The sequence below is a fragment of the Lepidochelys olivacea genome (assembly GCF_965140295.1).
Source record: "Lepidochelys olivacea isolate rLepOli2 genome assembly, chromosome: 1".
Lineage (NCBI taxonomy): Eukaryota > Metazoa > Chordata > Testudines > Cheloniidae > Lepidochelys > Lepidochelys olivacea.
In genome coordinates this window covers 12,866,115-12,891,072 of record NC_140411.1, presented here as the reverse complement: position 1 = coordinate 12,891,072, position 24,958 = coordinate 12,866,115, and the positions used below count along the sequence as shown (strand labels likewise).

The 24,958-nt window shown below is 52.4% G+C and overlaps 1 protein-coding gene across 4 annotated transcripts in view; it reads right to left on the bottom strand.

Annotated features, from left to right (window-relative positions):
- Positions 1–9,408: 9,408 nt before the first annotated feature.
- The window catches only part of P4HA3 (prolyl 4-hydroxylase subunit alpha 3), a gene marked incomplete at its 5' end in the record, with an annotated part of 33,286 nt that continues 17,736 nt past the window's right edge, over positions 9,409–24,958 (bottom strand). The window contains 6 exons of one of the 4 annotated variants that reach the window (XM_084631282.1): positions 9,409–11,242; positions 13,797–13,893; positions 17,479–17,547; positions 18,438–18,500; positions 20,384–20,618; positions 24,303–24,367. In XM_084631282.1, coding sequence (XP_084487408.1) covers positions 11,172–11,242; positions 13,797–13,893; positions 17,479–17,547; positions 18,438–18,500; positions 20,384–20,618; positions 24,303–24,367 — 600 coding nt within the window. In that variant the 3' untranslated portion in view covers positions 9,409–11,171. Of the gene's footprint in view, positions 11,243–13,796; positions 14,123–17,478; positions 17,548–18,437; positions 18,666–20,383; positions 20,619–24,302; positions 24,368–24,958 lie in introns of those variants that run through there. The other 3 variants (XM_084631283.1, XR_014712081.1, XM_084631284.1) reach the window with 3 other exon arrangements.

Here is a 24,958-nt window from a genome sequence, read left to right as displayed (position 1 = left end):
CAGAACAAATACCCACGTGCTTGGAGGGGGACGGGCTGCTCTGCTCCTGGCTCACCGCTGTGGTCAGACTGCAGCAGGCATGGGGTCCAGCCCACCTCTGAGGTGCAGGCACCGGGCCCAGCTCACTGGTAGCGGAGTCAAGCTGCCTGACCAAGGGAAATAGAGACCCCCTAAAGAACAGGCCAACCCCCTCCTGGTTTCTAGGCCAGTCCTGCGTGGAGAAGTGACTCTGTGAGACCTTGAGGGAGGGGGAGGAAAAGCTGGGAGCAGTAGCGAAAGCTCAGGGAGCCTATGGGCAAATGGGTTAATTAAGGCCAGGCCCTCCGAGGAACTGGGCAAGGGAGGGTACCTGGCAGGAGGGGAGGATTTAGCAGAGCAGGGGAATGGGACTAGGAGGAAAGGGAAGACTGGAGAGAAACATGGGGGTGGGGGGAAGGGGGAGAGAGGCAGCAGACAGACGGAGGTGGAGAGAGGAAGTCTGGCTGCTCCGCAACTTTGAAAATCAGGCCCCTTGACTAGGTGTCTAAATGTGCAATGAGGAGCCACAGCGCGAGCTCTGGCGTCTGAAAATCATAGCCGAAGTGACTTGCCCAAGGTCCCGCAGCGAGTCGGTGGCAGAGCTGGGGGCAGAAACCTGCTCTTCTCAGTCCCCCACTCTCATAATAAAAACGTTAACGGAGCCTCTTAGCAGCTGCCAATTTCCAGCTGCTGGGGGCAGAGACAGGTTAGCCCATTGCTGCCTCTGCTGGGGGATCTTCTGGCGCTGGTTGCTGGTGGCGACCGCTTGGCTGGACTAGATGAACCAGACCCCGCGTAGCTGCTCCTCTGGGGCTGCAGAGAGATCCCAGGCAGGAGGCCAGATCCGGTGATCAGAGTGGTACCTTCTGGCCTTGATATCTATTGAGCGGGCCACAGCAGGCCCTGTCACAGCGTCTGTGGTACAGCGCGATTGTAGCAGCCTGGCTGGGAATGCTGAGGAACACGGATTCTCTGACTCTCGTGGAGCAGAGACTCGGGCCTATGCCATTGCGTCCACTGACCCATTGCAAACCTGGGCCAAGGGTCAGCATGAGCTTTAAGCTGTGCTACGGGGCTTTGACTGTCGCGATCAAGCGGTGAGCGGGATTCGCTGGCCTCTCTGTGCGTGATGAGAAACTTGTAGCTTTTCCAGCTCCCTTGCTTCAGTGCCCTCTAGCATTTCCAAGTGTGCATTGTGCTTGATCCCGTCAGCTCTCTTCGATTGACCCCGGACACACCACTTCAGGCGATGGCTCGTTTATCTGAACTGGGACCGGTTGCTGACCGCCCACAGCTCCCCTTTCATTCTAATGCAGCGGTAGTTGCCTGTCACCTTTGCAAAAACAGGTCCACCGAGTCTGGAAAAACAGGGGGTAGTGAGGTGCTCCCAGCCCCTCTCATCAGCTGGGAGCCAGCACCGCTTGGCCCGAGTGGTCAATATGCTTGTTGATCCGGCTTGGAGCTCTGTGCTGCAGTGTGCCTGGCTCCCCGGTTTTAGGAGAGGACAGCCCAGCCCCAGTGAGGGTTGACAGGCCTTCTGGGAGTGCGAGCAATGCAGGACGGGGCTCTTAGGAATCTTCTGCATTACAGCCAGTTTCCTTGCCTAGTCACCAGATGCTGCTGGGGAACCAGCCTCGTGGCCTGCCTCCCCGCTGAAGGCTCCTTTACCTTCCAGTCACACAGCCACAGGTGCTGCAGCGGTGACCAGAGAAAGGGATCTTGTATCTGGTGCCCCGTGGGAGCTCGACTCTCACACAGGCAGCGTTGAATTCCTCTCCAGGCAGGCACAGAGCCAAGAGAGCCCACGCCGCTGGAATGCAGGAGGAGGCAAGAGCCTGTCTGCTCCATGGAGCGGCTCTGTTTCCTGATCTCTGTCTCTCTCTCTTTCTCTCTCACACACACACACAGCCAGGCCCAGGGCCAGCCTGGCTGCACAGCGGACATGATGTTCCCCTTCCCCTTGTGAGCTGCTTTGTGAGAAGCTGTTCTGTGCAGGCTGTCTGATAAAGGCTGCTTGTCATGGCTGGCGTGAGGGGCTAAGCCAACCCTACCCCCAGAACAAACACAAATTTCCTGCTCCAGCACAAGGCATTAGGTTAGAGCCCAGGGCGCTGGTCTTCCTGGCTCTGCCACTGCTCTGCTGGGTGACCTTGGGCAAGTCACTTCACCTCTCCATGCCTGTTTCCTCCCCGGCCCTTTGGCTGTCTTGTCTATTTGGAGTGTAAACTCTTTGGGGTGGGACCTGCCTCTTACTATGTGTCTGTACAGTGCCCACCACAGTGGGGCCCCAATCTCCCTCAGGCCCTTTTTCAGACAGCGCACCAAGAACTGGCCGTTGCTCAGTGAGGACAAATGACGGGGCTGGCTGGACAGTGGGGCTTGGGCTTGACCCAGCAGGTCTCTTCCAGTCCATTAGGAGGTTCTTATGGAGCATTATTATGTATATTACGGTAACACCTGCAGGCCCAGTCCAGGGCACGAGTGCTTACCCTGTGGCCCTAAAGCTCCGTGCCTACTCCAAGCTCCGATAGGCTCCATAGGTCTGATTGCACAGCCTTGTTCTCCGCTTGGCCTTAGAGCCCCAGCTTGCTGCCAGCAGCCAGGCAGTGTGTTGGCACAGAGAGGAGACAGTGGGGCACAGAGTCCCAGGGAGGAATGCTTGTGACCCAAGGGCCTGAGGCTGGGTTGCAATAAATTTGCACATGGTGTACAGGGCATGAGTGGGAGGGATCTTAGTACCTACACCAGACAGTCCCCTACCAGCTCTGGGGTTACGGCAGCCACACACAGTGGTATCTAGCTGCTTTGATGAAGGACAGGCCCTGGGCCAATAGTCTGAGCACAGGATATAGGATTCCCCTGTAAGCGCTTTCTGCTTGAGCTGCCCAGCTGTAAGTTAGGGATGATAATTACCACTCATCTGTCTCTCAGTGGACACCTGAGGCTAGCTGGGCTTCATAAAGCCCTATGTCTCTGGAGCGTGTTATGTAGCAGCCCAATTTAGGTAGTTATTTTACAGCTCTGTGTCCCACTCTTTGCCACTAATGGTAAGTTTTGGAGTAGCCTGTGGCCATATCAAGCCAGCTCCCCGGCACTTCACAGATTGTCCCCTCAGCCTCTGCAGAGTCATTAGAACGTTCATTAGAAAGGGCCAGTAAGCATCTAGCCCTTCTGACTGTGAAGAATACCTGAATGCAGTCCAAGGCCATGCTCTCTTGCTGAGTCTGCAAACAGCCTATGCAAACTGCCCCCATTCATCTCAAGATGTTAACTCTGGATCCTACTGATTGGTGTTGAAATGCATCCTTAACTATTTCAGTGCTGATCCTTTTAGCTGACACACACAGCTATTCTGGGGCTGAGTGGGAAGATTTGGGGATCATGGGTGGAGCTTGAGTAAAGTACTGCCTGCCTCTTTCTTTTTACAATCTGAGCCCTGACACCGAACGCATTCCATTACTCTCTCATGTACCATGTGTTGGGTAATAACAGAATCACAGAAGTAGAGGACTGGAAGGGACCTCTATAGATCATCTAGTCCAGTCCCCTCCACTCAAGACAGGACTAAGTAGTAACTAGACCATTCCTGACAAGTGTTTGTCTAACCTGTTCTTAAAAACCTCCAATTATGGAGACTCCACAACATGCGAGGACTCCATGTTTCTAACTGGCTCTTTACTAAAGCCTGGTTTACACTAGAGAGTTAGGTTGACATAAGGCAGCTTACAACGCCCTACCTCTGTAAGCGTTTACACTACAATGTTGCTCCCGCCCACGTAAGTCACCCACTACAGACATCTAATAACTCCACCTCCGTGAGAGGCATAGCACTTAGGTCAATGTAATTAGGGCAACACAGCATCCATGTAGACATGGGGCTGACCCTTAGGGCCCGAGACAATATGTGAAACAATAGCAGCTGTGAAACTGACAAGAATGTCAATTTCACTGCTGGTAGGATCCCTGCTGTGAAATTTAGCCTTTGCTGGGCTCACAGCTCAGGCTGTCAGCTCCAGGGCAGGGGGGGGGGCTCCAGCTGTGAGCCCGTGCAGCTGTCAGTGCCCCACAATGTCCCACTTCAATCAGCACAAGTGCTCCTGGTGAGGATGTGCACCCCACCGGCAGAAGGAGGGTAGTGTGGACACCAAAAGTTGATTTAGTTGCTGTAGGTCAACCTAACTTAAGTCAACCTAATTTTGTAGTGTAGACAAGCCCCTAAGAGAACTATTTACAGAGCAGCTGAAAATGCAGCTAACATTCTAGCCATGTGTACACAGACTGACTTTCCAGTGCTGTGCCCTTCCCTACAAGTTCCAGGTTGGTTGTTACAATTAATATGGTGGTGGGTATGCTGCAGAAAGCTGAGCTAAATAATGGTAAAAGCTGGTGCTGGACTGTCTGGTGTAGTTATTGAAGGTCCTACTTATGCACTGGGCAGGACTTGAGGCTCTCTGAAAATCTTTTCGGCTACAGCGCAAAACAATCCCACTGAGCCACTTGTCTACCAGCTCAGCAGCTGCTATGGTGCCAGCTGTTCAGTTCTTTCCAAGGCTACTCATGAAGCAGCTTTTGCAGCACAGGCTCAGCCATCAGTGCATTCGAGGCTTCCAGAACAACCAATACCTTCTCCTGTGATTGCGGCCAGAAAAAAACCCTGGCGTGTTATTATGCTGGGAAAGGGGGTGGAGGAGGGAAATCCAGCTCTGTGCTGGTTAACCACAATGGCCATTCCTCAAATATTAACTCAGTTGATTTTACACTGTCAGGGAGGTGGGCGTGTGACCCACAGCTCCAAGGGAAATGCTGCTTTCTTTTCCTCTTCTGTGGCCATCTGGCTGCCAGGGCGGAGTGCCAGAAAGATGCAAGACCCGAGCTCTAGGAAGGGCAGCTATGGAACTGGAGAACCAGGGGTGGCCTATTGTGGCTTTGGATGGGGCTGATGTTAACGAGTGGAGGCAGTTAGGAGGAATGGGATGAAGCCGAGTGAAGAGAGGTATTCTGTTCAGGTTCCTATACTGAGCCCATCCCCAGGGTATCTGAGGGCCCATCCTAGGCTGCAGAGCAGGGGAGGTGAAAGCTGAGAGACTGTGTGAGAGCCTCCCAATGGCTCGAGATGGGAGCCCAGGCAAATGAGTCATTAATGAGAGCGGGCAGAAGACTGGAGGACATGCTATAGGGAATAGACCTCCTGGGTCTTGGGGCATGGACTGACTGAGTGGCCTGGTAGTGAGTTTCCCACTCCAGTGGAAGCGTCTGCCTAGATGGGCCCCTGATTACTCTGGAGGCAGAGACACAGGGCAGAGGAAAACAGTGGGAGCACAGAAAGTTGCATGACCCCAGCTCTATTCTCCTCCCTGCAATGTGCTCCCAGGGCTCCAGGATAGAAGGGGCTTCTGGAAATCTACCTGCCTGCTGTCCCCCCCCCACTCAGTTCCAAGAAAACCACCATAGAAGCAGCTGTAGGCTCAGGTGGAAACCCCACAATGCAAAGCTTCTCTCTGCTCATTACAGCACTGAGCTAAATGCGATCAGCCTCATGGAGGCTCCCATAGACACTAACACCCCTCCTCCCCCCACGGCATGCGGCTTTCTGCTGGCGGGGACCAGGGCCGGGGAGCCGTGGAACAGGAAAGCCAAACAGACCCGAGAGCAGCGATTAGCAGAGACAGAGGATGAGAAGGAGAGAAGAAAAGAAGCAGAAAAGGAAGGACAGGATAGAGAAAATGGAACAGAAAACCAAGCTGTTACATAGCACTTTTCATCCCTAGAGCTCAAAGTAAGTCAGTGTCATTATCCCCATTTTACAGATGGGGAAACCAAGGCATGGAGAGATGAAGTGACTTGCCCAAGGGCACCCTGCAGAGCCAGGAATAGAATGTAGCCCAATCCTGCGCTCTAACCACTAAGCCACCTGCTAACGCTGGGCCAGGGCCTGGTATCAGGAGCCCAGTACCAGGAGCCCACGTGGAGCCTGCACAGGAGATGGGTGGGAGCCGCTGGTCTAGGAGGGCTGTTCCATTGTGGAGGCCTCTGATTTTCCAGCCCAAAGCTCGCTAGCGACCAGTAATAGTGCATCTGAGTGGAGCAGACTGGGGCCGTCAATCTAAATATGGGGCCGGGGAGAGGATGGCTGGACAGGAAACTTCTTCAGCTAGAGAGTGATCTGGTAGCCTGTGCATGGGGTGGGGAAGCAGGAACTCCTGAGTCCAAATCCCAGCATTGAGAGTGATTGGCTGGGTGGCCTTGGCTAAATAATGTCACCTCCGGCTCTAGGCATCAGTGTGCCTAGCTATCCAAGGGGATTGTAATCCTTCTCTGTCTCACAGGGCTGAGGTGAGTTGACTATAGAGCATTACACAATATACTAAGCTGATTGGCTAGTCAGTGTGAGTCCGCTGTCCTCTGCTGGATTGAATATGAACTGCTCTCCTATGTGTCATAGACCCTGCAGTGCTAATGGTGATTCTCCTCTAGCTCAGCTCACTGGGGTCTGTGGTTTGGGAGCAGTAGGATCTGAGTTCAAGCCCTGCTGCCACTTTAAAGTTCCATCTGGCTGGGGTGTGCAGCATAGTCGCAGCCTAACCAGCTGTGGGTTTTATTGCTTTATTATTGTTATACCCAGACCAGTATGTTTAAAGGAAGACTCTTGGGGCTGTCCATACTGCAGCTGGGAGCTCTGCTAAGCTAGCACATTAAAAATAGCAGTGTGGATGGTGCTGCATGGGAGCTGCCTGGACTCAGGTGGGCTTGGATTTGGGTTGCTAGCCGGAGCCACCGCCCGGGACAAACGGCCACATGGCTACTTTTAGCAAACTACATCAAGCAGAGGTAGCGTGTGTCTCTCTAACTGGGCTGGGAGTCACACCTCCCAGCTGCAGCAGAGACATGCCTGATGGAACCAGAAAACTGGCTAAGAGAGGAAGACATTTATACAGACCTTAGAGTATTTGTCCTAGAGCAGGGGTGGACAAACTTTTTGGCCTGAGGGCCACATCTGGTTTCGGAAATTGTATGGAGGGCCGGTTCAGGGAGGCTGTGCCTCCCAAAACAGCCAGGTGTGGCCAGGCCCCCTTCCCCTCTCCACTCCCCACCCCCTGCTTCTTGCCCCACCCCGGACCTCTGCCCTATCCGCCCCCCCACACACTTCCTGGCCCCTGACTGCCCCCGGAACCCCTGCACCTGACTGCCCCCCACCACCCCCTCAAGCCCCCGCTCCTTCCTGACTGCCTCCCCAGGACCCCTGCCCCCATTCAACCCACCTGTTCCCCGCCCTCTGACCGCCACGACCCCATCCACACCCCCACATCCCCTGACCACCACCCCCGAACTCTCCTGCCCTCTAGCCAACCCCCCCGCTCCCTGACCCCTTACCGCGCTGCCTGGAGCACCGGTGGCTGGTGGCTCTGCAGCCGCGCCGTGCGGCTGGAGCCAGCCATGCCCTGTGCAGCTCAGAGCACCGGGGCAGGCTGGGCTCTGCAGATGCCCTGCCCCAGGAGCTCGCAGCCCCAGTGCCCAGAGCATGGTGCTGGCGGCATGGTGCACTGAGGCTGTGGGGGTGGGCGAACAGGAGGGGAGGGGCCGGGGGCCAGCCTCCCGGGCCAGGAGCTCAGGGGCCAGGCAGGAGGGGCCCGCGGGCCACAGTTTGCCCACCTCTGTCCTAGAGAGACAGCTAATTACTCCCAGTTCCACAGCGTTCACTGTTCAAGTTGCAGTGGGGGAGGTTTAGATTGGATATTAGGAAAAACTTTTTCACTAAGAGGGTGGTGAAACACTGGAATGCGTTACCTAGGGAGGTGGTAGAATCTCCTTCCTTAGAGGTTTTTAAGGTCAGGCTTGACAAAGCCCTGGCTTGGATGATTTAACTGGGAATTGGTCCTGCTTTGAGCAGGGGGTTGGACTAGATGACCTTCTGGGGTCCCTTCCAACCCTGATATTCTATGATTCTATGATTCTATGATTCGCTGGGTAGCTCCTCACTGCCACTTATCGCCCCGCAGCTCTTTGCAGCACAGAATTGAACACGTACTGTGCACCGCTCTACAGCAGGGGGCAGAATTTCAGCAGCGAGCAAAGAACTGTTCAACAGGCAAAGCGGCAGGGAAAACAGGACCTCGACATTAGTCAGTATCCCACTGGGCACGGGGTTTAAAAGGCTACTATGCTAGCTGCCCGTGAGGTTGTAGAGGTGGAGACAGCGGACCCTAGGCAAAGGGGAAAGGAGGGAATAAAAGGAGACTAGTGAATGGAAAAGTCACTGGGCGCGTTTTTTAAAACTATGCCGAGCTCAACCATAAGATAGGGGCTGGATGCAGGAATTGCTGGGTGAGGTTTTCTGGCCTGGGCTATGCAGGGGGTCAGACTAGATGAACGCAATGGTGCTTTCAGGCCTTACAAGCAATGAAGCTCTGTCTGACAAGCGAGGAAGAAACACCATTGTGAGGCAAAGGAATGCAACCATGAAGCTCTTAAGAAAGCAGCAGGGTAATACAGGATGTAAACGAAAGCTGCACAAATCACAAGGTTTGAGATCCCCTTCCAAAGTTCCCCAGGAGTTGCGGATTAGACTCGCTTGACATTTTTACAAATGAAGAGCTGGGAGGCGGGTTGCAAAATCTTTCGTTGCGAAAAAATGGCCGCCATGGTTTGGTTTTCGTGAAAATATTTGTGACTTTCGTAAGCTTAAGTTTTACTGAAAAAAATGCATTTCGCTTCTCAAAACCAGCAGGTTTTAAATGAAAACCGTCAGAACTGTTTTCTGTACAAGCTTTGATTACGAAATGTATTAAAAACAAACTAACGGCTAATGGATGCAAACGCCACCAAGATGTCAAACTTCTGGAGAAAACCAGTTTCCTACAAGCTCTCTTGCTGGTGACGCTTCCCCTTTAAGGCAGGCAGCTTCCCTGGGACCTGCTGGTTCTGCTGGTCCACTGGATCCTTTGAATGCTGGCCTGGTGCTGGGATACAACCAACACAGGTGACATTAGCACCTTCCTCTCCTCCTGGGCTGCGCTTCTTGCCAGATTTACATTTCAGACCCATCATTGCAACAAGGGAACGGAGCACAGCCTTGGGACTGGGAGCCAGCCCAAAGCTGGCTTACAGGTAGCTGTCTGGTTGCTGTAAATTGAGGGACTGCCAGCGGACACAGCAAATCAGCATCATTCAGCGCCCTGCGACAGCAGTGTTATTAGCAATGATTTGCTCTTCTATGCATTTAAATCTACTGCTGAACAGACAGCAGCCTCGGGGGGGCAATACAGTAAGACATCAACATTCCTCCTTAGCTGGCTATGTTATTGGAGGGTCAGCCTCCTTTCGCGAGGCTGTTTGACTAGGCAGAGCTACAGACTGGTCTTCAGAAACAATGAGGAGTCCTTGTGGCACCGTAGAGACTAATAAATTTATTTGGGCATAAGCTGTTGTGGGCTAAAACCCACTTCATCAGATGCATGGAGTGGAACATACAGTAGGGAGGTATAAATACACAGCATATGAAAAGATGGGCGTTGCCTTACCAAGGGGGGGAGGTCAGTGTGAATGAGCCAATTCAATTAAGATGGAAGTGGGCTATTCTCAACAGTTGACAAGAAGGGGTGGAAATCACTTTTGTAGTGCTAATGAGGCCAATGTAATCAAGGTGGCTCATTTCAAACAATTAACAAGAAGGTGTGAGTAACAGACTCCAACAAGAAACGGCAGCACCGGAATTAATTTGCAAACTGGACACCATCAAATTAGGCCTGAATAAAGACTGGGAGTGGATAGGTCACTACAAAAACTAATTTCCCCCTGCTGATAATCCCAGCGCCTCCCGCCCGCAGCAAACAGCTGTTTTGTGGTTTGCAGGAGGCTGGGAGGGAGGTGAAGGGGGGAGGAGCGAGGACGCGATGCGCTCAGAGGAGGAGGTGGTCCTGACAGGAAGAAGTGGGGCCAGGGTGGAGCAGGGGCGGGAAGAGGTGAGGCTCTGTTTGTCGTCTCTGCCAATGGACCTTGCCCTTCTGAAGCAAAGAACATTCTTGATTCAACTGATGAAGGTGCCTTTCCATTTGAAACTGTAAGACTCCGGAGCTCAGCTGTCTTGAAGGCAACATTCAGAAAAGTGGGACTTGGTGATTTCTGGACTCCATATGCTGCCCAGTTTCAGAATAGCCAGAATCCAGCCATCTATCTTTTAATAATGTTCGGATCAATGTACCTCTGCGAATCTGGGTTTTCTACTATGACCTTTATAAAAAAACCAACCCTGCAGTTGCCTGACAGATGAGCATCTTCACCAGTGCATGCGCCTTGCCCTGATCTCCTACAAACCACTCCTCACCAAGCCTGCCAGAGTCATCGATCTCACCTCTCCCAGTAGAGATTGCCACAAACACAGGGAATAATGGTGATTTGTAGACTTGGTTAAAAGATAGAAACACTAATATTTGTGTTGCAGTCAAGGTCTTTATTTGTTGGCAGCTGAAATTATTCTTTGTTTTTAATTTTGTCAGCCTTCTGCGCAAATGGCCCGCCTTGGGTCATAAAATTCTCCAGATCTAATTGAGTATTGCTGCCTTACCCTCGCCCAATGCAACACTGATTCCTCCAGCATACTGTGCAGGCCAGAGTCACCCCGTTAGGGGGTTGCCCTGGCTATTCAGTCTCCCTTTGCTTTATTTTCCCCGATAGACCAAACTCTGCTTTAAATGACACTGGTGCCAACCTAGGGTTGAAGTCAGTGAATAAGTCCAGACTTAACATGGTCAGCGTAACTGAAATCAGACTCTGGCCCTCGGACTAGTTCCTCCCCCTTGGCCCATGGGAACTTCCTAGGAATGGCATCACGCCCTTTCTGCTGTTCTTGTTCCCTAGCTGAGCCAGCCCCGGCGCATCCAGCTGCCTCTTTCTCTCCTTACAAGTGCCCTGCTCCCCTCCCACTGTGACTTTTGTTCCATTCCCCCCTCCCAGCCCCTCCTGGATCCTTAGACTCAATATGCAGCAGAGGAAGCCTTGCTGAGACGTGCCTTGGCAGCAGGCCATATTCCCTTGCAGCCAACCAGCTGGCTTTTCCAGGTGGTCCCTGCTTCTGGCTCTGATGGTGGTGAGTTTCCATCCTGCACCTCTTTCCATGCCTTTGGATTGGGTGGAGTGGTCACGCTCTGCTCCGGCCCTTAGTCGTTGGGGTCAGGGCCGCACTGCCTTCGGAACTCCTGCCCGTGTTCGTGGATCCATTTGTTTGCCACTGTAAGAGACGGGGGCGATGCACACTGAGAGAGGGCGGCACTGGGTGTCCGCACGGGTTCAACACGAGAGTCTCAGAGGCTGAGGTGGAGGAGAAGCTCAGGCGTTCAGCCCATCTGCCTGCTGCTGGGGGATCATGCCCTGCAGCATACAGGGAGCAGGGAGCAGTCAGGACTAAGAGCCAGGGGTTCGTTCCTAGTCCTGGCTCAGACACGGACTCAAGTCAAGCATCCCAAATTGCTCGGGGCCAGATATTCAAGGGCTCTGCCCCCACCCCCAGCGGTCTGAGTTGTGTTTGAAAATCCGGCCACTTATTTGGGTGACTCCATAGAGGCTGAACATTCTGGTGTGAAGTGCTCCCTGCCTCAGTTTCCCTAAAGTTCTAAAATGGAGAGAGTAACAGAGATGCCAGGAAGGGATACAGACACTCCTGAGTCAGCCACCCACTGACTGAAGAGGCCAGAGGGAGAACTCCCCGATGAGCTGGTAATTCTGCCATCACCCACCTCCTAGGCCTTTCTTACCTCTTCTCCTGCAGTTAGCTCTGGCCACTGTCAGAGATGGGATGATTGAGTGTAAAGCCACTAATGCTTGGAAAGCCCGTGGAGAGCCTCAGGTGGGAGGCGTTCTCGAAGGTCAAAGGGAGAGTGTGCGTTGCCGGAGCCTGGGGCAACTGACTGGGGCTCACGGGCTCGGGCTACAAATGGCCACGTAGCCGTTGTGGCTCGGGCTCTGCAGTCTGGGGAGGCGGGTGGGCTTCGGAGCCCAAGCTCCAGCCTGCGGGGCTATTCTTAGGGCGGTCGCCCAAGCCGCGCGAGCCCCAGTCCGTCGAGCCGGGCTGCTCCTTGCGTAGAGACACCGAGTCGGATCGCTCTGGGAGGGAGCTGGCAGCGTGGCGCTCACTCCCTGGGCAGTGCCAAGCTGCTGCAGCCACAGGTGCTGGGGAACCCGGCGGGCAACGCGCTCGGTGGCTGTAGAAAGTGGAGCCGGAGCTGCAGCTCCCTCCCTGCGACAATGCAGGACGGCTCCCTAACCGGAAAGCACGGCCCGTAGGATGGGAAGGAACCTTCTGGGTCACTGACACCAGTCCCCTGCTAGCGCAGGCAGCCCCGGCCCATCCTCCCCGTCAGAAACTGCTCAAGACTAAGGGAAGGTGCAAAGCAGGCTGAACTGAAGCCGGAGCAAGCTCCGTGCCGGGGTGCTGGGAAGACGCGGGCCCCAAACTCTGGGCTGGCTGCCATCTTCACGGGGAGGGAGCTAGTTCAGCTTTTATTTACACCCCAGACTAGCTTTATTTTTAAAGCCTCCCTCCCCTTTTGAAGGATTCTCATTACTATGGCAACAGAAACTGTCCCAGGGCTGGGCAGAGCAGGCTAGCATGATGAGAAGTAGTAACCCCCGGTGCTTTCCTAGCACGTGCCATTGGGCCTTCGCCAAGCACTGAATGAACCATGCATGAACCCTCGGACAGCCCCTCTGTCCCAAGGCAGCATTAGCTCTGCAGCTGGGGAAACTGAGGTATAGCGGGGACGTGAAAGGACTCAGACACAGTGGGGACTAGACCCCCAGGAGCCCTGACTCCCTGGCCCCTCTGTTCTAATCACTAGACATTGCTGCCAACTGGCATAAAGGTCATTTCTGTGATTGTTTGTAATTTAAACCATCCCACTTTTGCACGTGATATACATTTGCTTGTTAGACACCACCCAAACAGGCAGCTAGGAAAGGCTGATTCCCCACTGTGTCTGAGTCCCTTCATCTCCCCGCGGTACCTCAGTTTCCCCAGCTGTGTTTATTTTAATGTGGTCTCTGTGTGTTGTGAGCCTCTCAGCTCTCAGAAGCTAAGCAGGGTCATGATGGCTTAACACATGCACGGGAGACCTCCACAAAGAGCTAGAGCAGAGATGCGGCAATCCAGCAGGGGGTGCTCTGGTGCTAGAGGCACACGGTCTTCCTGGAGGTTTTGGCATTTGGAGGAGATGGAAAACTAAGCTCCTGACCACTTGTGGCTGTTAAAGGTCTCGAGTCACTTTTCACAAGCGTCAGGGCGTGCTGGCCAAATTCTACTTCTGGACCTTACACCGTGGTTCCCTAAATTCTCCCCATAGTGTCAGTCAGATACAGTATTCTCCACTTCCTGTCCTAAACTGTCATGCAGCACTGCTGTGAACAGTTAAACAGCTGCCAGGCTTCACCCCAGAGGTGGCTGCATTTCAGAAGGGGTGAAGTGGTATTTAAGTATCCCGCACCTAGACATCATTTTTTGCAAAGTGCTTGGAACTCCTGTTGCAGAGGATTATTAGTGTTTCAAAGGTGTCTCTCATCTGCTGCCCAGTCCCTCTGTCCCATGGCTATTTTGACATTGCAGCACCATCTCATCCCTACTTCCTGCTTGTACTAGCATGCCCATCCTGGGCAGACAGAGTGACTAGCTTGTTGCCCTCTGTCAGGCCATCCTTTCTCCGGGTTTCACTGCACCAGGGTTTCAAACAAAAGAACACCTGATCAGGGAGGCTAGCGGGCTGTGCATTGTGATGATCTCCGGCGTCTCTTACCCCACTTGTCTCCTGCGAGGACTGGGCAGCCGGCGTGGAGGGTGTCCCCGTTCCCAGCTCCGTTCCTGTGAAGGTTCCACCAGAACAGAGCTGCATTCTGGAAATGAGACAAGATGCGTGATGGCTGGAGGGGGCTCCCTCAGCAGCACGCGGCGCCCACTGGTGAGCGAGTCGGGTTCTGTCGCGGCTCATTCACAGCAGATCGGAGTCTGTTGCAGTCCCTTCTTGGGAGGTGTAGTGTTTTTAGCTCTGGCGTTCCCCAGTTCCATCCCCCAGCGCGGCGGCTGTCCCACACACATCCGTGCACTGGAATGACCTGTCTGTGTCTGTGGTGCCCAAGGGACATGCTAGTTTCATTGCTCAGGAAGAAAAGCTGAAGGAGGAGCAGTTTACTGTATAGAAACACTTGTTATTCGGCCTGCTCCCAGCCTTCCCATTAAACTGGAGGGGTCCGAGACAATTGCTTTGCAAAGGCTGCAAACTGCTGCTGCTGCTTAGCACTCCCTGGGGAAGGAGACCCCACAGCACAATGCGGGCAACAGCTGTCTTGTGGCTACAGCACTGAACCATGGGTCAGGAAATCTGGCTTCTGTTCCTGGCTCGGCCACTCCCGACAGTGTAAAGGGGCTTTCGGGGGCCCATGTATCAGTAAGCCGCTGGTGCCACTGCAAATCTTCTGCCTTGCTCAGATTACAACGCTTCACAGTCTGAGTCCAAAATTAGATTCACCTTGTAACGATTCCATCCCCTGTGGGGACAGGCACCACCCTCTGAATTGGGCAATCAGACATATTTGGGTCTGAGCACAGGCCCAGGAGCCAGGATATGAGGGTTCTAATCCCAGTGCTCATCCTGTGCTCTTGGGCAAATCAACCTCGGTGTGCCTCAGTTTCCCCATGTGTAAAATGGTGATAATAATGCTACTTCCTAGGCGTTTCGAGGCTTAACTTGTAAAAGATTTTGAGATCCTGTAGTGAAAGAGGCAATAGCAGGGCAATGTATTATTTAACCATTACCTAAGCCACACACCAGCTCTAGAAGGGAAGAATTATCATCTCCCTTTCACAGGTGAGGCAGAGATTAAATGCAATTCAGATGAAATTCTTCCTAGGGTACTTAACAAACTAGCTGAAGCAATCTCAGAACCATTAGCAATTGTCTTCAAGAACACATGGAGGATGGGTGAGGTTTCAAAGGACTGGAGGAGGGCAAACCTAGCTCTTATCTTTAAAAAGGGGAACAAGGAGGCCCTGGGGAATTATGGACAGTCATCTTAACTTCAATCCCTGGAAAGATACTGTAACAAATTAGTAAACAATCCGTTTGTTAGCACCTGGAGGATAACAGGGTTATATGAATAACCAGCATGGATTTGTCAAGAACAAATCGCACCAATGAGCCCAATTTTCTCTTTGACAGGGTTACTGGCCGGGTGGCTAGGAGGCAAGCAGAAGACATGCTATATCTTGATTTCAGTAAGGCCTTTGACACAATTCCACATGACATTCTCAGAAGCAAACTAGGGAAATTTGGTCAACATGAAATTACTAGAAGGTGGGTGCACAAGTGGTTGAAAGTCTGTATTCAAAGATAACGAGGAGTCCTTGTGGCACCTTAGAGACTAACAAACAAATTTATTTGGGAATAAGCTTTCCTGGGTAGTAGATATCAATAATTACTGTCAAACTGGAAGGGCAAATCTAGGGTGTGTCCAGCAGGGGTCAGTCCTGGGTGTAGTACATTTCAATATTTCCATTCATGACTTGGATAATGAAGTACGTGTATAAAATTTGCAGGTGACGCCAAGCTGGGAAAGGCTGCAAGCATGCCGGAGGACAGGATTCGAATTCAAAACGACCTTGACAAATTAGAAAATTCGTCTGAAATCAACACTGGTGAGCCCCCAGCTGGAGTACTGTCTGGGCACCACACTTTAGGAAAGATGTGGCTAAGTTGGAGAGAGTCAGAGAAGAGCAAAAAAATGATCAAAGGTTCAGAAACCCTGACCTAGGAGGAAAGGTTGAAAACCTGGGCATGTTTAGTGTTGAGTAAAGCAGACTGATCGGAGGACCTGATAACCGTCTTCAGCTCTGTTCTAGAGAGGACGGGGATCAATCGTTCGCCACGTCCACTGAAGGGAGGACAAGAACTAGTGGGCTTAGTCTGCAACAACGGAGATTTATGTCCGGGGTTCTCAAACTTCATTGCACCATGACTCCCTTCTGACAGCAACAATCACTACAGGACCCCAGGAGTGGGGGGCCAAAGCCCGAGCTGCACTGCCCCAGGTGTGGGGGCCAAAGCTGAAATTCAAGGGCTTCAGCCCCAGGCAGGGGGCTTAGATATTAGGAAAAGCTTTCTGTCTCTATGAGTAGTTAGACTCTGGACTAGTATTCTAAGGGAGACTGTGAAATCCCCATCACTGGATGTTTTTAAGGAAAAGGCTGAACAAACACCTGTCAGGGATCGTCTAGTCTAGCGCAGGGGGCTGGACTTGGTGACCTCTCAAGGTCCCTTCCAGCCTGACATTTCTCTGATTCTGTGATTAAGTGATTTGCTCGAAGCCCTAGGACACTGGTGGTAGCACTGGAATTAGACCCCCCAGATCCTGGCTGCCAGGCCTGTGCTCAGACCACACTTCTCCCCCCCCCCAAATATGTCTGATTACCCAGTTCAGAGTCCCTCCAGAATTGACCTCATCCTGCTTCCTCCCCAACAGGTTACACTTAGTGGGAACTGTCCCTACAAGACAGTGATGGGAAGAGGATGGTGCCTGTTCCCACAGGGGATGGAATCATTACAAGGTGAATCTAATTTTGGACTCAGACTGTGAAGCGTTGTATTTTGAGCAAGGCAGAAGGTTTGCAATGGGCCAGTGGCTCACTGACACATGGGCCCCGAAGGCCCCTTTGCACTGTCAGGAGTGGGGAAAAGGGGCTCAGTGGAAATGAGGATCAGGCCCAATCAAGCCCCAAACTGTGAGAAACTCACCTGGTTTGCAGCTTCTCAGCCCAGGTTCAAGCAAAGACCTCCAGAGTGCAAGCCTGAACCCCCCTCTCCCCCAAATCTCCAGGAAAGACCAGTTCCAGAGTGGAACCTTGCAGCTCACCCCTAGCTATGCAATGGGCTGAACCAAACCCCCAGATCCAGCCACTCCCGAACTCCAGAGAAGTCTGGATCTGGACTGTCATGGCTCCTGCCTGGAATGGGACGGGTGTTTGGAGAGAGCGTCCCTGTGTGTATGGGGGGGGGAGGGAGACTTAGCCAAACTCAAACACACTTTGCAGGATGCCAAACATTTGCACAAGCCAAAGCTGCACCCAGCTCCGTGCGTAATGGGGACACACAAGGAGCTGGCACCTGTCCCGTGGGAACAGCCTGCTTGGCACATTCCAGCCCTGAGACGTGACCGCGGTTCCTGTTGTCCAGCCAGAGCAGCTTCACGGCCAGCTGAGCACTGACTAGCGGGTTCTGTGGTCTAACCGTGAATGTCCCCAGAGAGGGAGCTTCCACCGCGGCCCCTGGGAGAGGTTTCCACTTGGGAGGTGTTACTCATGGAACAGATGAGGAAATGGCAGACTGGAGTTAATGGTCCAGGTACCTCGTGGGGTGGCTGTCCCTTCCCAGCTGTGCTGGAGAGACTATATTTCTAGAGATCATGCAAGAAAAAACTCCCACTCACCTTGACCACTGGCACACTGAGGTTTGCATAGATAAAGGCAGTGGATCCTCCGGCTTCTACTGAGCTCAGCTGGAAAACAAGGGCAGCACTCAGTGTAACACTGTGTGTTTGCAAAGCCTCTTTCACAGGGGGCGCTTTACCGAGGAGGCTGCTTTGCACGTGGGGAAACTGAGGCACAGAGTGACGCTTTGATTGGCTTGAGATCACACGGCCTTCAAGGCCCTGCACAATTCTGCCCCTCCCTGCTTGTCTGTTCTTGTCTTTTATCACCTTGCTCCCTTGAGCTGCCAATGCTGCCTTGAAGCCAATTTGTTGGCTTCTCTCATAGACTTCTCTGTATTTTTTTAACACTGCCTGGAATGTCCTACCTGAGCTAACTCATGCCACGGTGCACATAATGAACACCCACAAGGGAAGAGCTAGGCTGGTGTTAGCTACTGACTGGCTCATTGTACCAACGCTGTGCCGAGGTTCTGTAGAATCTGAGCTTTCATTTGAAACCATATGTCTAGCCCTAGTAATGGGAAGAAAACCTCCTGCCTGTGACATGATGGGGGGGGGGCTGTAACCCAGAGCTCAGAGAAGTGTTGGGTGCCTTAATCCATCTCAATTGGGTGTTGACCCTGAACCCTACTGACACCCTGAAACATTCTTAACTCTTTCCCTGTTGATCCTTTTAATCAGAAACATCCAGCTGGTCTGGGATTGCAGACAGAGCTTGTATAGAGCACATTCGCTCCTAGTCCAACCCCTGCAGCTGGGAATAGAAACCAGGAGGCTCCCTGCTCTAACCACTAGCCCACAACACATCTCATTGCCTGACTTGGTTGCAGGCTGCAATTCAGCTTAGCGTGATCGAGGCTCCCTTCGAATGATATCCCTAGACATCTTTTAACCACCCTTCACACTCACTAAGAAACAAAAGCCTGCCCAGGCCCCAGCTGGCAGGGAATACTCACATAGATCATGACTGTGGCCAGTCTGTTACCCGACTTCATTCTGTAAAGGGGGCTCTTTCTTGACTGCATCAAAAGAGAACAGTTGTTCATTCACGGACCCAGCACTGCTGCACTATTCATAACAGAGCTTAATGTTACCAGTGCTATGGGACATGGCCCTGCGTTCAAAGGAAGCAGTTCAGGCCAAAAGCCCGATCTACCTTAATAAGATCCACTGTGCCCAGTTGCCTGCAATGTTGAGACAGAAATTAGAAATTAACAACAGGAAAGGCCAATGGACAAGGTCACCTATGCCAATTTGCATCTGCCACCTCAGGGCCAGTAAGCAAATAATCTTGTAGCAGATTCCTAAACATGACTGCTATTCGAAGCATATGCACTGAATTCTGCCATATTTACCACCCCTTACATCAAGGCCTGCAAATCTTTACTAGGATGGAAGCAATGAACACTGGGCAGATTCTGATCTAAGTTACACTCACGCTAATCAGGAGTCACTCTACTGAAATCAGGTGTCACCCAGGTGTAAACAGGTGCAAGGGAGAGCAGAACTCAGCTTATGGTATAATATGTGTAGAACTGGCTTTAAAATGCCAATAAGTTTTCACTGGAAATGTGAACTTTTTTCATTATTTCAAAATGTCCCGTGGAAATGTTTTGTGTTTTCATTGAACTATCCCAAACCAAAACCGGGAGATTTTCCTGTAAAATGTTTCCATTTAAAAACGCTGATTTTTTTTTAACCCCATCTTTGGCCATCTTCTCTGTCCCAGGGAGACAGCAGCCCTTGGGGTTCCAGAAAGGAAGTATTTTTTAAGTCAGGTGGAAAGGATCATGCGAAAGAATCCTGTGATAAATGAAAGGGGGGGTGGGGAATAGCTCCCTTTTATGGACCCAGTCAGCCAGTAAGCTATAAAATCCCTCTTCGTAGCTGTTCTCTACTTGCTTTACCTGTAAAGGGTTAAAAAGTCTGACTGCTTGCACAGGTAAAAGGAAGGGAGTGGGCACCTGGCCAAAAGAGCCAATGGGAAGGCCAGAACTTTTTAAAGTTGAGGAAAAAACTTCCCCTTTGTCTGTCTGTGTTGTTCTCCGGAGCAGTGATGCTGTAAAAACTTTGGACCAGGTATGAAAAATCATCAGATCATACCTAGAAAGTATTCATTTAAAACCCCAGATATGTAAGTAGATCAGGAAATGTCTAGGAAGACGAGAATAGATTTATCTCTGTTTATTTCTTTATGGCTTGTGGACTCCTCTGTGCTAACTCCAAATGCTTTTGTTTTGCTTGTAACCTTTAAGCTGGACCTCAAGAAGGTTATTCTTGATCCTTAATTTTTGTAAGTGGGTTCTTTAAATCTAGCAATAGTCTGAGTTTCCAGATGTATTTTCTTTCTTTTTTTTGTTCTTAATAAAATTTACCTTTTTTAAGAACAGGATTGAATTTTTGTGTCCTCAGAGGTTTGTGCATATGTTGTTTAATTACCTGGTGGCAACAGCTGATTTCCTTTGTTTTCCTCTTCAGCTCTTCCCCGGAGGGGGGCTGAAAGGGCTTGAGGGTGCCCCACAGGGAGGAATTCCCAAGTGCACCTTCCTGGACTCTCAAAGGGGTTTTTGAACTTGGGTGGTGGCAGCATCTACCCATCCAAGGTCAGAGAGAAGCTGTAACCATGGGAGTTTAATACTAGGCTGCAGTGGCAGTGTTAATGTTTAGAATCCTTGCGGACCCCCATGAAGTGCTGGAGTGGGGAATCAGCCCTGACACACCCCAGGAAATAGACTGATCAGCACCACAGCCCTGGGGCGGTACTGAAACACAGGACACTGCTGCATGGCACGGTGCCAACAGACGCCAATGGGAGGCCTCCCGTAGACTTCAGTGATCATTGGCTCAGGCCCTGTGTGAAGATGACCCATTGTGATCCAGTCTCACGGGCTTTGTTACTCACTGTGGCATGGTCAAAATGAGGCTCATAGTGTCCACCTATGCCATAATTCACCACCTGTAGGTACTCCGCATACGGTGGCCGAATGTTCAAGCCAGTCAGGGCTGCAATCCTCTGATCGAGCGACACGATCACAGGGTCGACCGTGTCCTTCAGCCAGGCGCTAGAATGCACAGCAGACAAGCTCAGAGGGGTCGCCCAGAACAGCTGGCAGAAGGATCCCCAGGTGGAATCTGTTCTAAATGCCCAACGAGCCAGAGTCAATCGAGTTCCACCAGGGAAGAGCTCCCCAGGGACGAATCTGGCCCCATGTGCAGTAGGCTCAGGGTTATTGTCCTTATTGGACGGATAGGGGAAACTGAGGCACAGAGAGACAAAGGGCCAGATTTTTTAAAAGGGAAAATCCACTTCATAGAATTATAGAATATCAGGGTTGGAAGGGACCTCAGGAGGTCATCTAGTCCAACCCGCTGCTCAAAGCAGGACCAATCCCCAATTTTTGCCCCAGATCCCTAAATGGCCCCCTCAAGGATTGAACTCACAACCCTGGGTTTAGCAGGCCAATGCTCAAACCACTGAGCTACCCCTCCCCCCAAACTCACCCAGTGAGTCTGTGGCAGAGCCAGGACCCCGCCCCAGGTCTCCTGTTTCTGAAACAAAATCAGCTTTTCTCCTGCCTCTAACATGCTGCCAGTGGCTGAATGCCTCACTCAGAGCAGAGGCCATTCCAAACAGAGACGGGGGCATGGCAGCTGCTGTCTGAAGGTTGGCAGGTAAAATGTGTCCAGTGAAGGGATCTTTACTTTCCTGGAGCTGGTTTCACTGTGCGCAGCCCTGGAAGCTTCTTGATGTACCCGGACTATTTATGTCAAAGGCCTTTGCCTTTGTAATCGTCCTGGAGGCAGTGTGTTTTGGATCAGTGCATGGAAACCGTATTCTTCTACCAGATCTGTTTGCTGACATTGGCGCTGCTGTGGGCCAGCCTTTCAGAGTGTTCCAGAATCTAATCATCTGCCAGATTCTGTTCTCCACTTCAGCTAGAAATAGACTAGAACCAGCACGCTGGAGCCAAACAGAACGGGGTGGGATTGGGGGTACGAAATCTAAACCCAACACTAAATTCCATGAACGGCACCTATTTTACTATTCTTCTTCTTCTTCTATGACATTTGTACCTAGAGGCCTCAAGCACAGTCAGTGGCTCATTGCGCTAGGTGCTGTACACACACACATAGTCAGACAGGTCCAGATCCTCAAAGCCACTTAGGCACCTAATTCCCTTTGATTTCAATGGGTGCCCAAATACCTTTGAGGATCTGGGCCATAGTCCCTGCCCCAAAGAGCTTACAATAGAGAAGACAGACAGAAGGTGGGGACAGGGAAGAGGTATTGTAGCCCCATTTTACGGAAGGACAACTGAGGCTCAGAGAGGTTCGGGTATATCTATACTGCGATAAAGACCCAGGGCACGACCGCGGCCGGCCCAGGTTGGCTGACTCAAGGGGGGAGGGGCTCAGACATCCGTGAGCTAGAGCGATCCTGCCAGTCCAAAGAGAGAATATTGCAAAGGTGCAAAAGCCACCCTGCTCCCCACCACCCACCCTGTCGGTGCCAAGGACTCAGTGCCAACGTTGTCAGTGAGAACCCAGAATGGCACCCGCTGGCGGAAGAGTGGCCACACTGGGGCTGGCACCAGTCTAGCTAAATTGCAAATTCTGTGTGCGGACCGAGCCTCGGGCTGAGCTACATAAACACGGAGGATCCTGCCTTAAGCTGCTGCTGCATCCACTTGGGGGTTTCCCGGAATGTGCAGAAAGGCGGGGGGACGGGCCCAACAATCCTGAGAGGGCAGGAAAGAAAATCAGCTCTTTCATCTCAACGGCCGCCTCTTGCCAATGGCCATGAACTGCTGTCCGCATGGTGGAGTCACATTCCGCAGCGCGGGAGAGTCATCGGAGCAGAATGTAGCCCGCAGAGCCCCATAAGGAACAAATCATCTGCTGGCTAACAAATAACTGAATCCCACCCAGACGTACGTCTGAAGCGCCTCATTTGTTCCGTTGTTTTTCAGCCAGAGGGATTTTCAGTGTCATTACAAGGTCTGTGGAGAATCCAGGTTCACACCCAGAACATTAAACCTGGAGACAATGCCGGTCTTGCTTTTTATATTGTACCTCGATAGTGACTACTGGGGTCTGCTGGTTCGAGTAGGGGCTTAGGCATTAGTACGGCTGGATTCGGTCTTCCCTCTGCCACTGACTTACTGTGTCGCCTTGGACAAAGTCTCTGTGCCTCAGTTTACCCCACCTGTACGACAGCAGTCATTATACTAACAGGTACCTCATTACAGAGGCAGTAGCTAGAATTAATGACTGAATATGAAGGGCTTTCAGCTGCTCAGCGGGGAAGTGCTGTGCGTAGACTGGGTTTCTCTATCAGATGCTATGCACATTGGAGATGAGTTCGTCTGGTTAGGGGATCTAGGTCTTCGTCTTTTAAATTAATTTATCTAGTTATCATTTCCTTCTCCCCACGGTTTAATTCCCCCCTCCTTTTTCTGGGTCCTGTCATGACAAACACCTTCTCACTGGCAATGGGGTGACCTCTGCCAATGCCCCTTCTGCCTTCTTTAGCAGCCCCCTGGAGCTGCAGGGGTTAAAAGTTACTCTCCCCATCTGGCTCTGGGCCTGGGAATAGAATTCCATTCAACGGGGCGTCTGGGGATGAGGCTGGGAGGCTGAGCCTGGAAATATTTTACTGGGATCACTATCCCGTGCCTGGATTCTGGATTTAACTCTTTCCTCCTCTGCAGGGAGCCAGGATAACTGTCCTCTCTGTCTCAGCGAAGTTTCCCCAGCAAGCGACCGTCTGAGTTCCAGCCATACATTCTCTTCCCGCGGCACTGAAAAGCCTGTCACTGCAGGGGAACTCAGAGACCAGGAATGGGATCTGCAGCCCCTCACTCCGGCGATACTGGTTGAAACCCAGCCTAAGGTGAGAATGGTCTAATGTCCCTCCCATCGGAAATTGGTCAGTATCACTCCCATCTCACAGCTGTTTGCTCACCTCGCTTTGCGTCATCACGGGACCGTGGACACTGGAGCCAGAGGTGCAGTTTCCCGCTGGAGCGACCTTACCTGCGCTAGCTCTGATTGAGCTAGTGTGCTAAAAATAGAAGCGGCCGCCCGGGATATGGACCCAGGGTCTCAGATGGGCTCCTACTCGAGGCAGCCGGTCCGTCCCACTGCTTGCACAGCCAGACTCTATTTTTATTGCGCTAGCTCGATTGGCGCAAGTGCAGGCCCTCCCCTCAAGCTGGGAATTGCCCCCCCAGCTCCGGTGGAGACGCACCCTGGGACACAGAAGTTCCCAGCTCCTAGTGAGAGGTGATTGCAGAGGCCTCAGTACTGTTCATTGTTTCCTGTCAGGGAGTCCTTGGCCATCCCACTCTGCCCCAGATGGTCTAAGTCTGGCCCCCTCAAGGATTGAACTCACAACCCTGGGTTTAGCAGGCCAATGCTCAAACCACTGAGCTATCCCTCTCCCACAACTGGAGTTGTCACTTGGGTACCAATAGCAGTGAAGCCAAGGCAGCACAGACTAGCCACCCCAGTACAAGCTCTCCAGGGAGCCTGGGTACATAATCGGGCAGCAAGCTCGTGCTGCTGCAGCTTCATTGCTATTGGGACCGGAGCTAGCTCAGCCAGGTCCACACGTGCTGCAATCCCCCCATTGCAGTGTAGACGTACGCGGTGTGTTTGTACAGCACCTAGCACAATGGGACGCTGCTCTAGTCGGGGGCCCTCTAGGTACTGCTGTAATATGATTAACAATAAGACGGGGCAGACAGGGCATGAAATTCCAGCTGTGAGAACCCTGGCGCCCAAATGTTGTGGGGGAGGGGGGTCGAGGGGTTAATTACCTCTTACTTATCCGGTACTCGGCTTTCTGCTGCTTCTCTTCTGAGGCAACCACTGATCTCTGCAGCTGAGCACCAGGGAGACGAGAGCACACGAGATAGTCAGGGGACGTAACAAATATGGGACCTGCAGTCGCATGGGGAGGCCGACAGGCACCTACACTCCCAGGTGGATTGAGGCAGGAGCTATGGATCCGTGCATTCAGGCTTTGCGCCGGGATGGGGCCCACAAAGTGGGGATCCAAGCTGGGGTGCTATTAGCCAGCCAGTGAGAGCCAGGCACCGAGCCGCCTGCTGCTGCACCGCTGGCTGGCATCGCCGGCCCGGCAAGTTCTCTCCCCGCTGAGGCTCAGGTGTAGCCGTGGCCGTGGGAGGAGGGGATGGAAGGCTGGCCACCAGCTGAGCTGCAACCCGCACAGTCCTCCCTGTAACGGGGCAGGCCCCGCGAGTGCCGCGATGAGCCACTCAGCACATACCAGACAGTGGGAGAGAGAGGAGAGCTGGGCCCAGCAAGAGGCTGAGCTTGGGTGGCTCTCGTACAGTCCCAGGCCTACAGCACTGACGACTTGTCAGTCCTGGATTCAGTTATTAATTTCCCCGTGGGCTGCTTTGCTCCAGTACCAAGGCACCAGGTCTTCCTCCGGGAGCCCAGAGAGGCA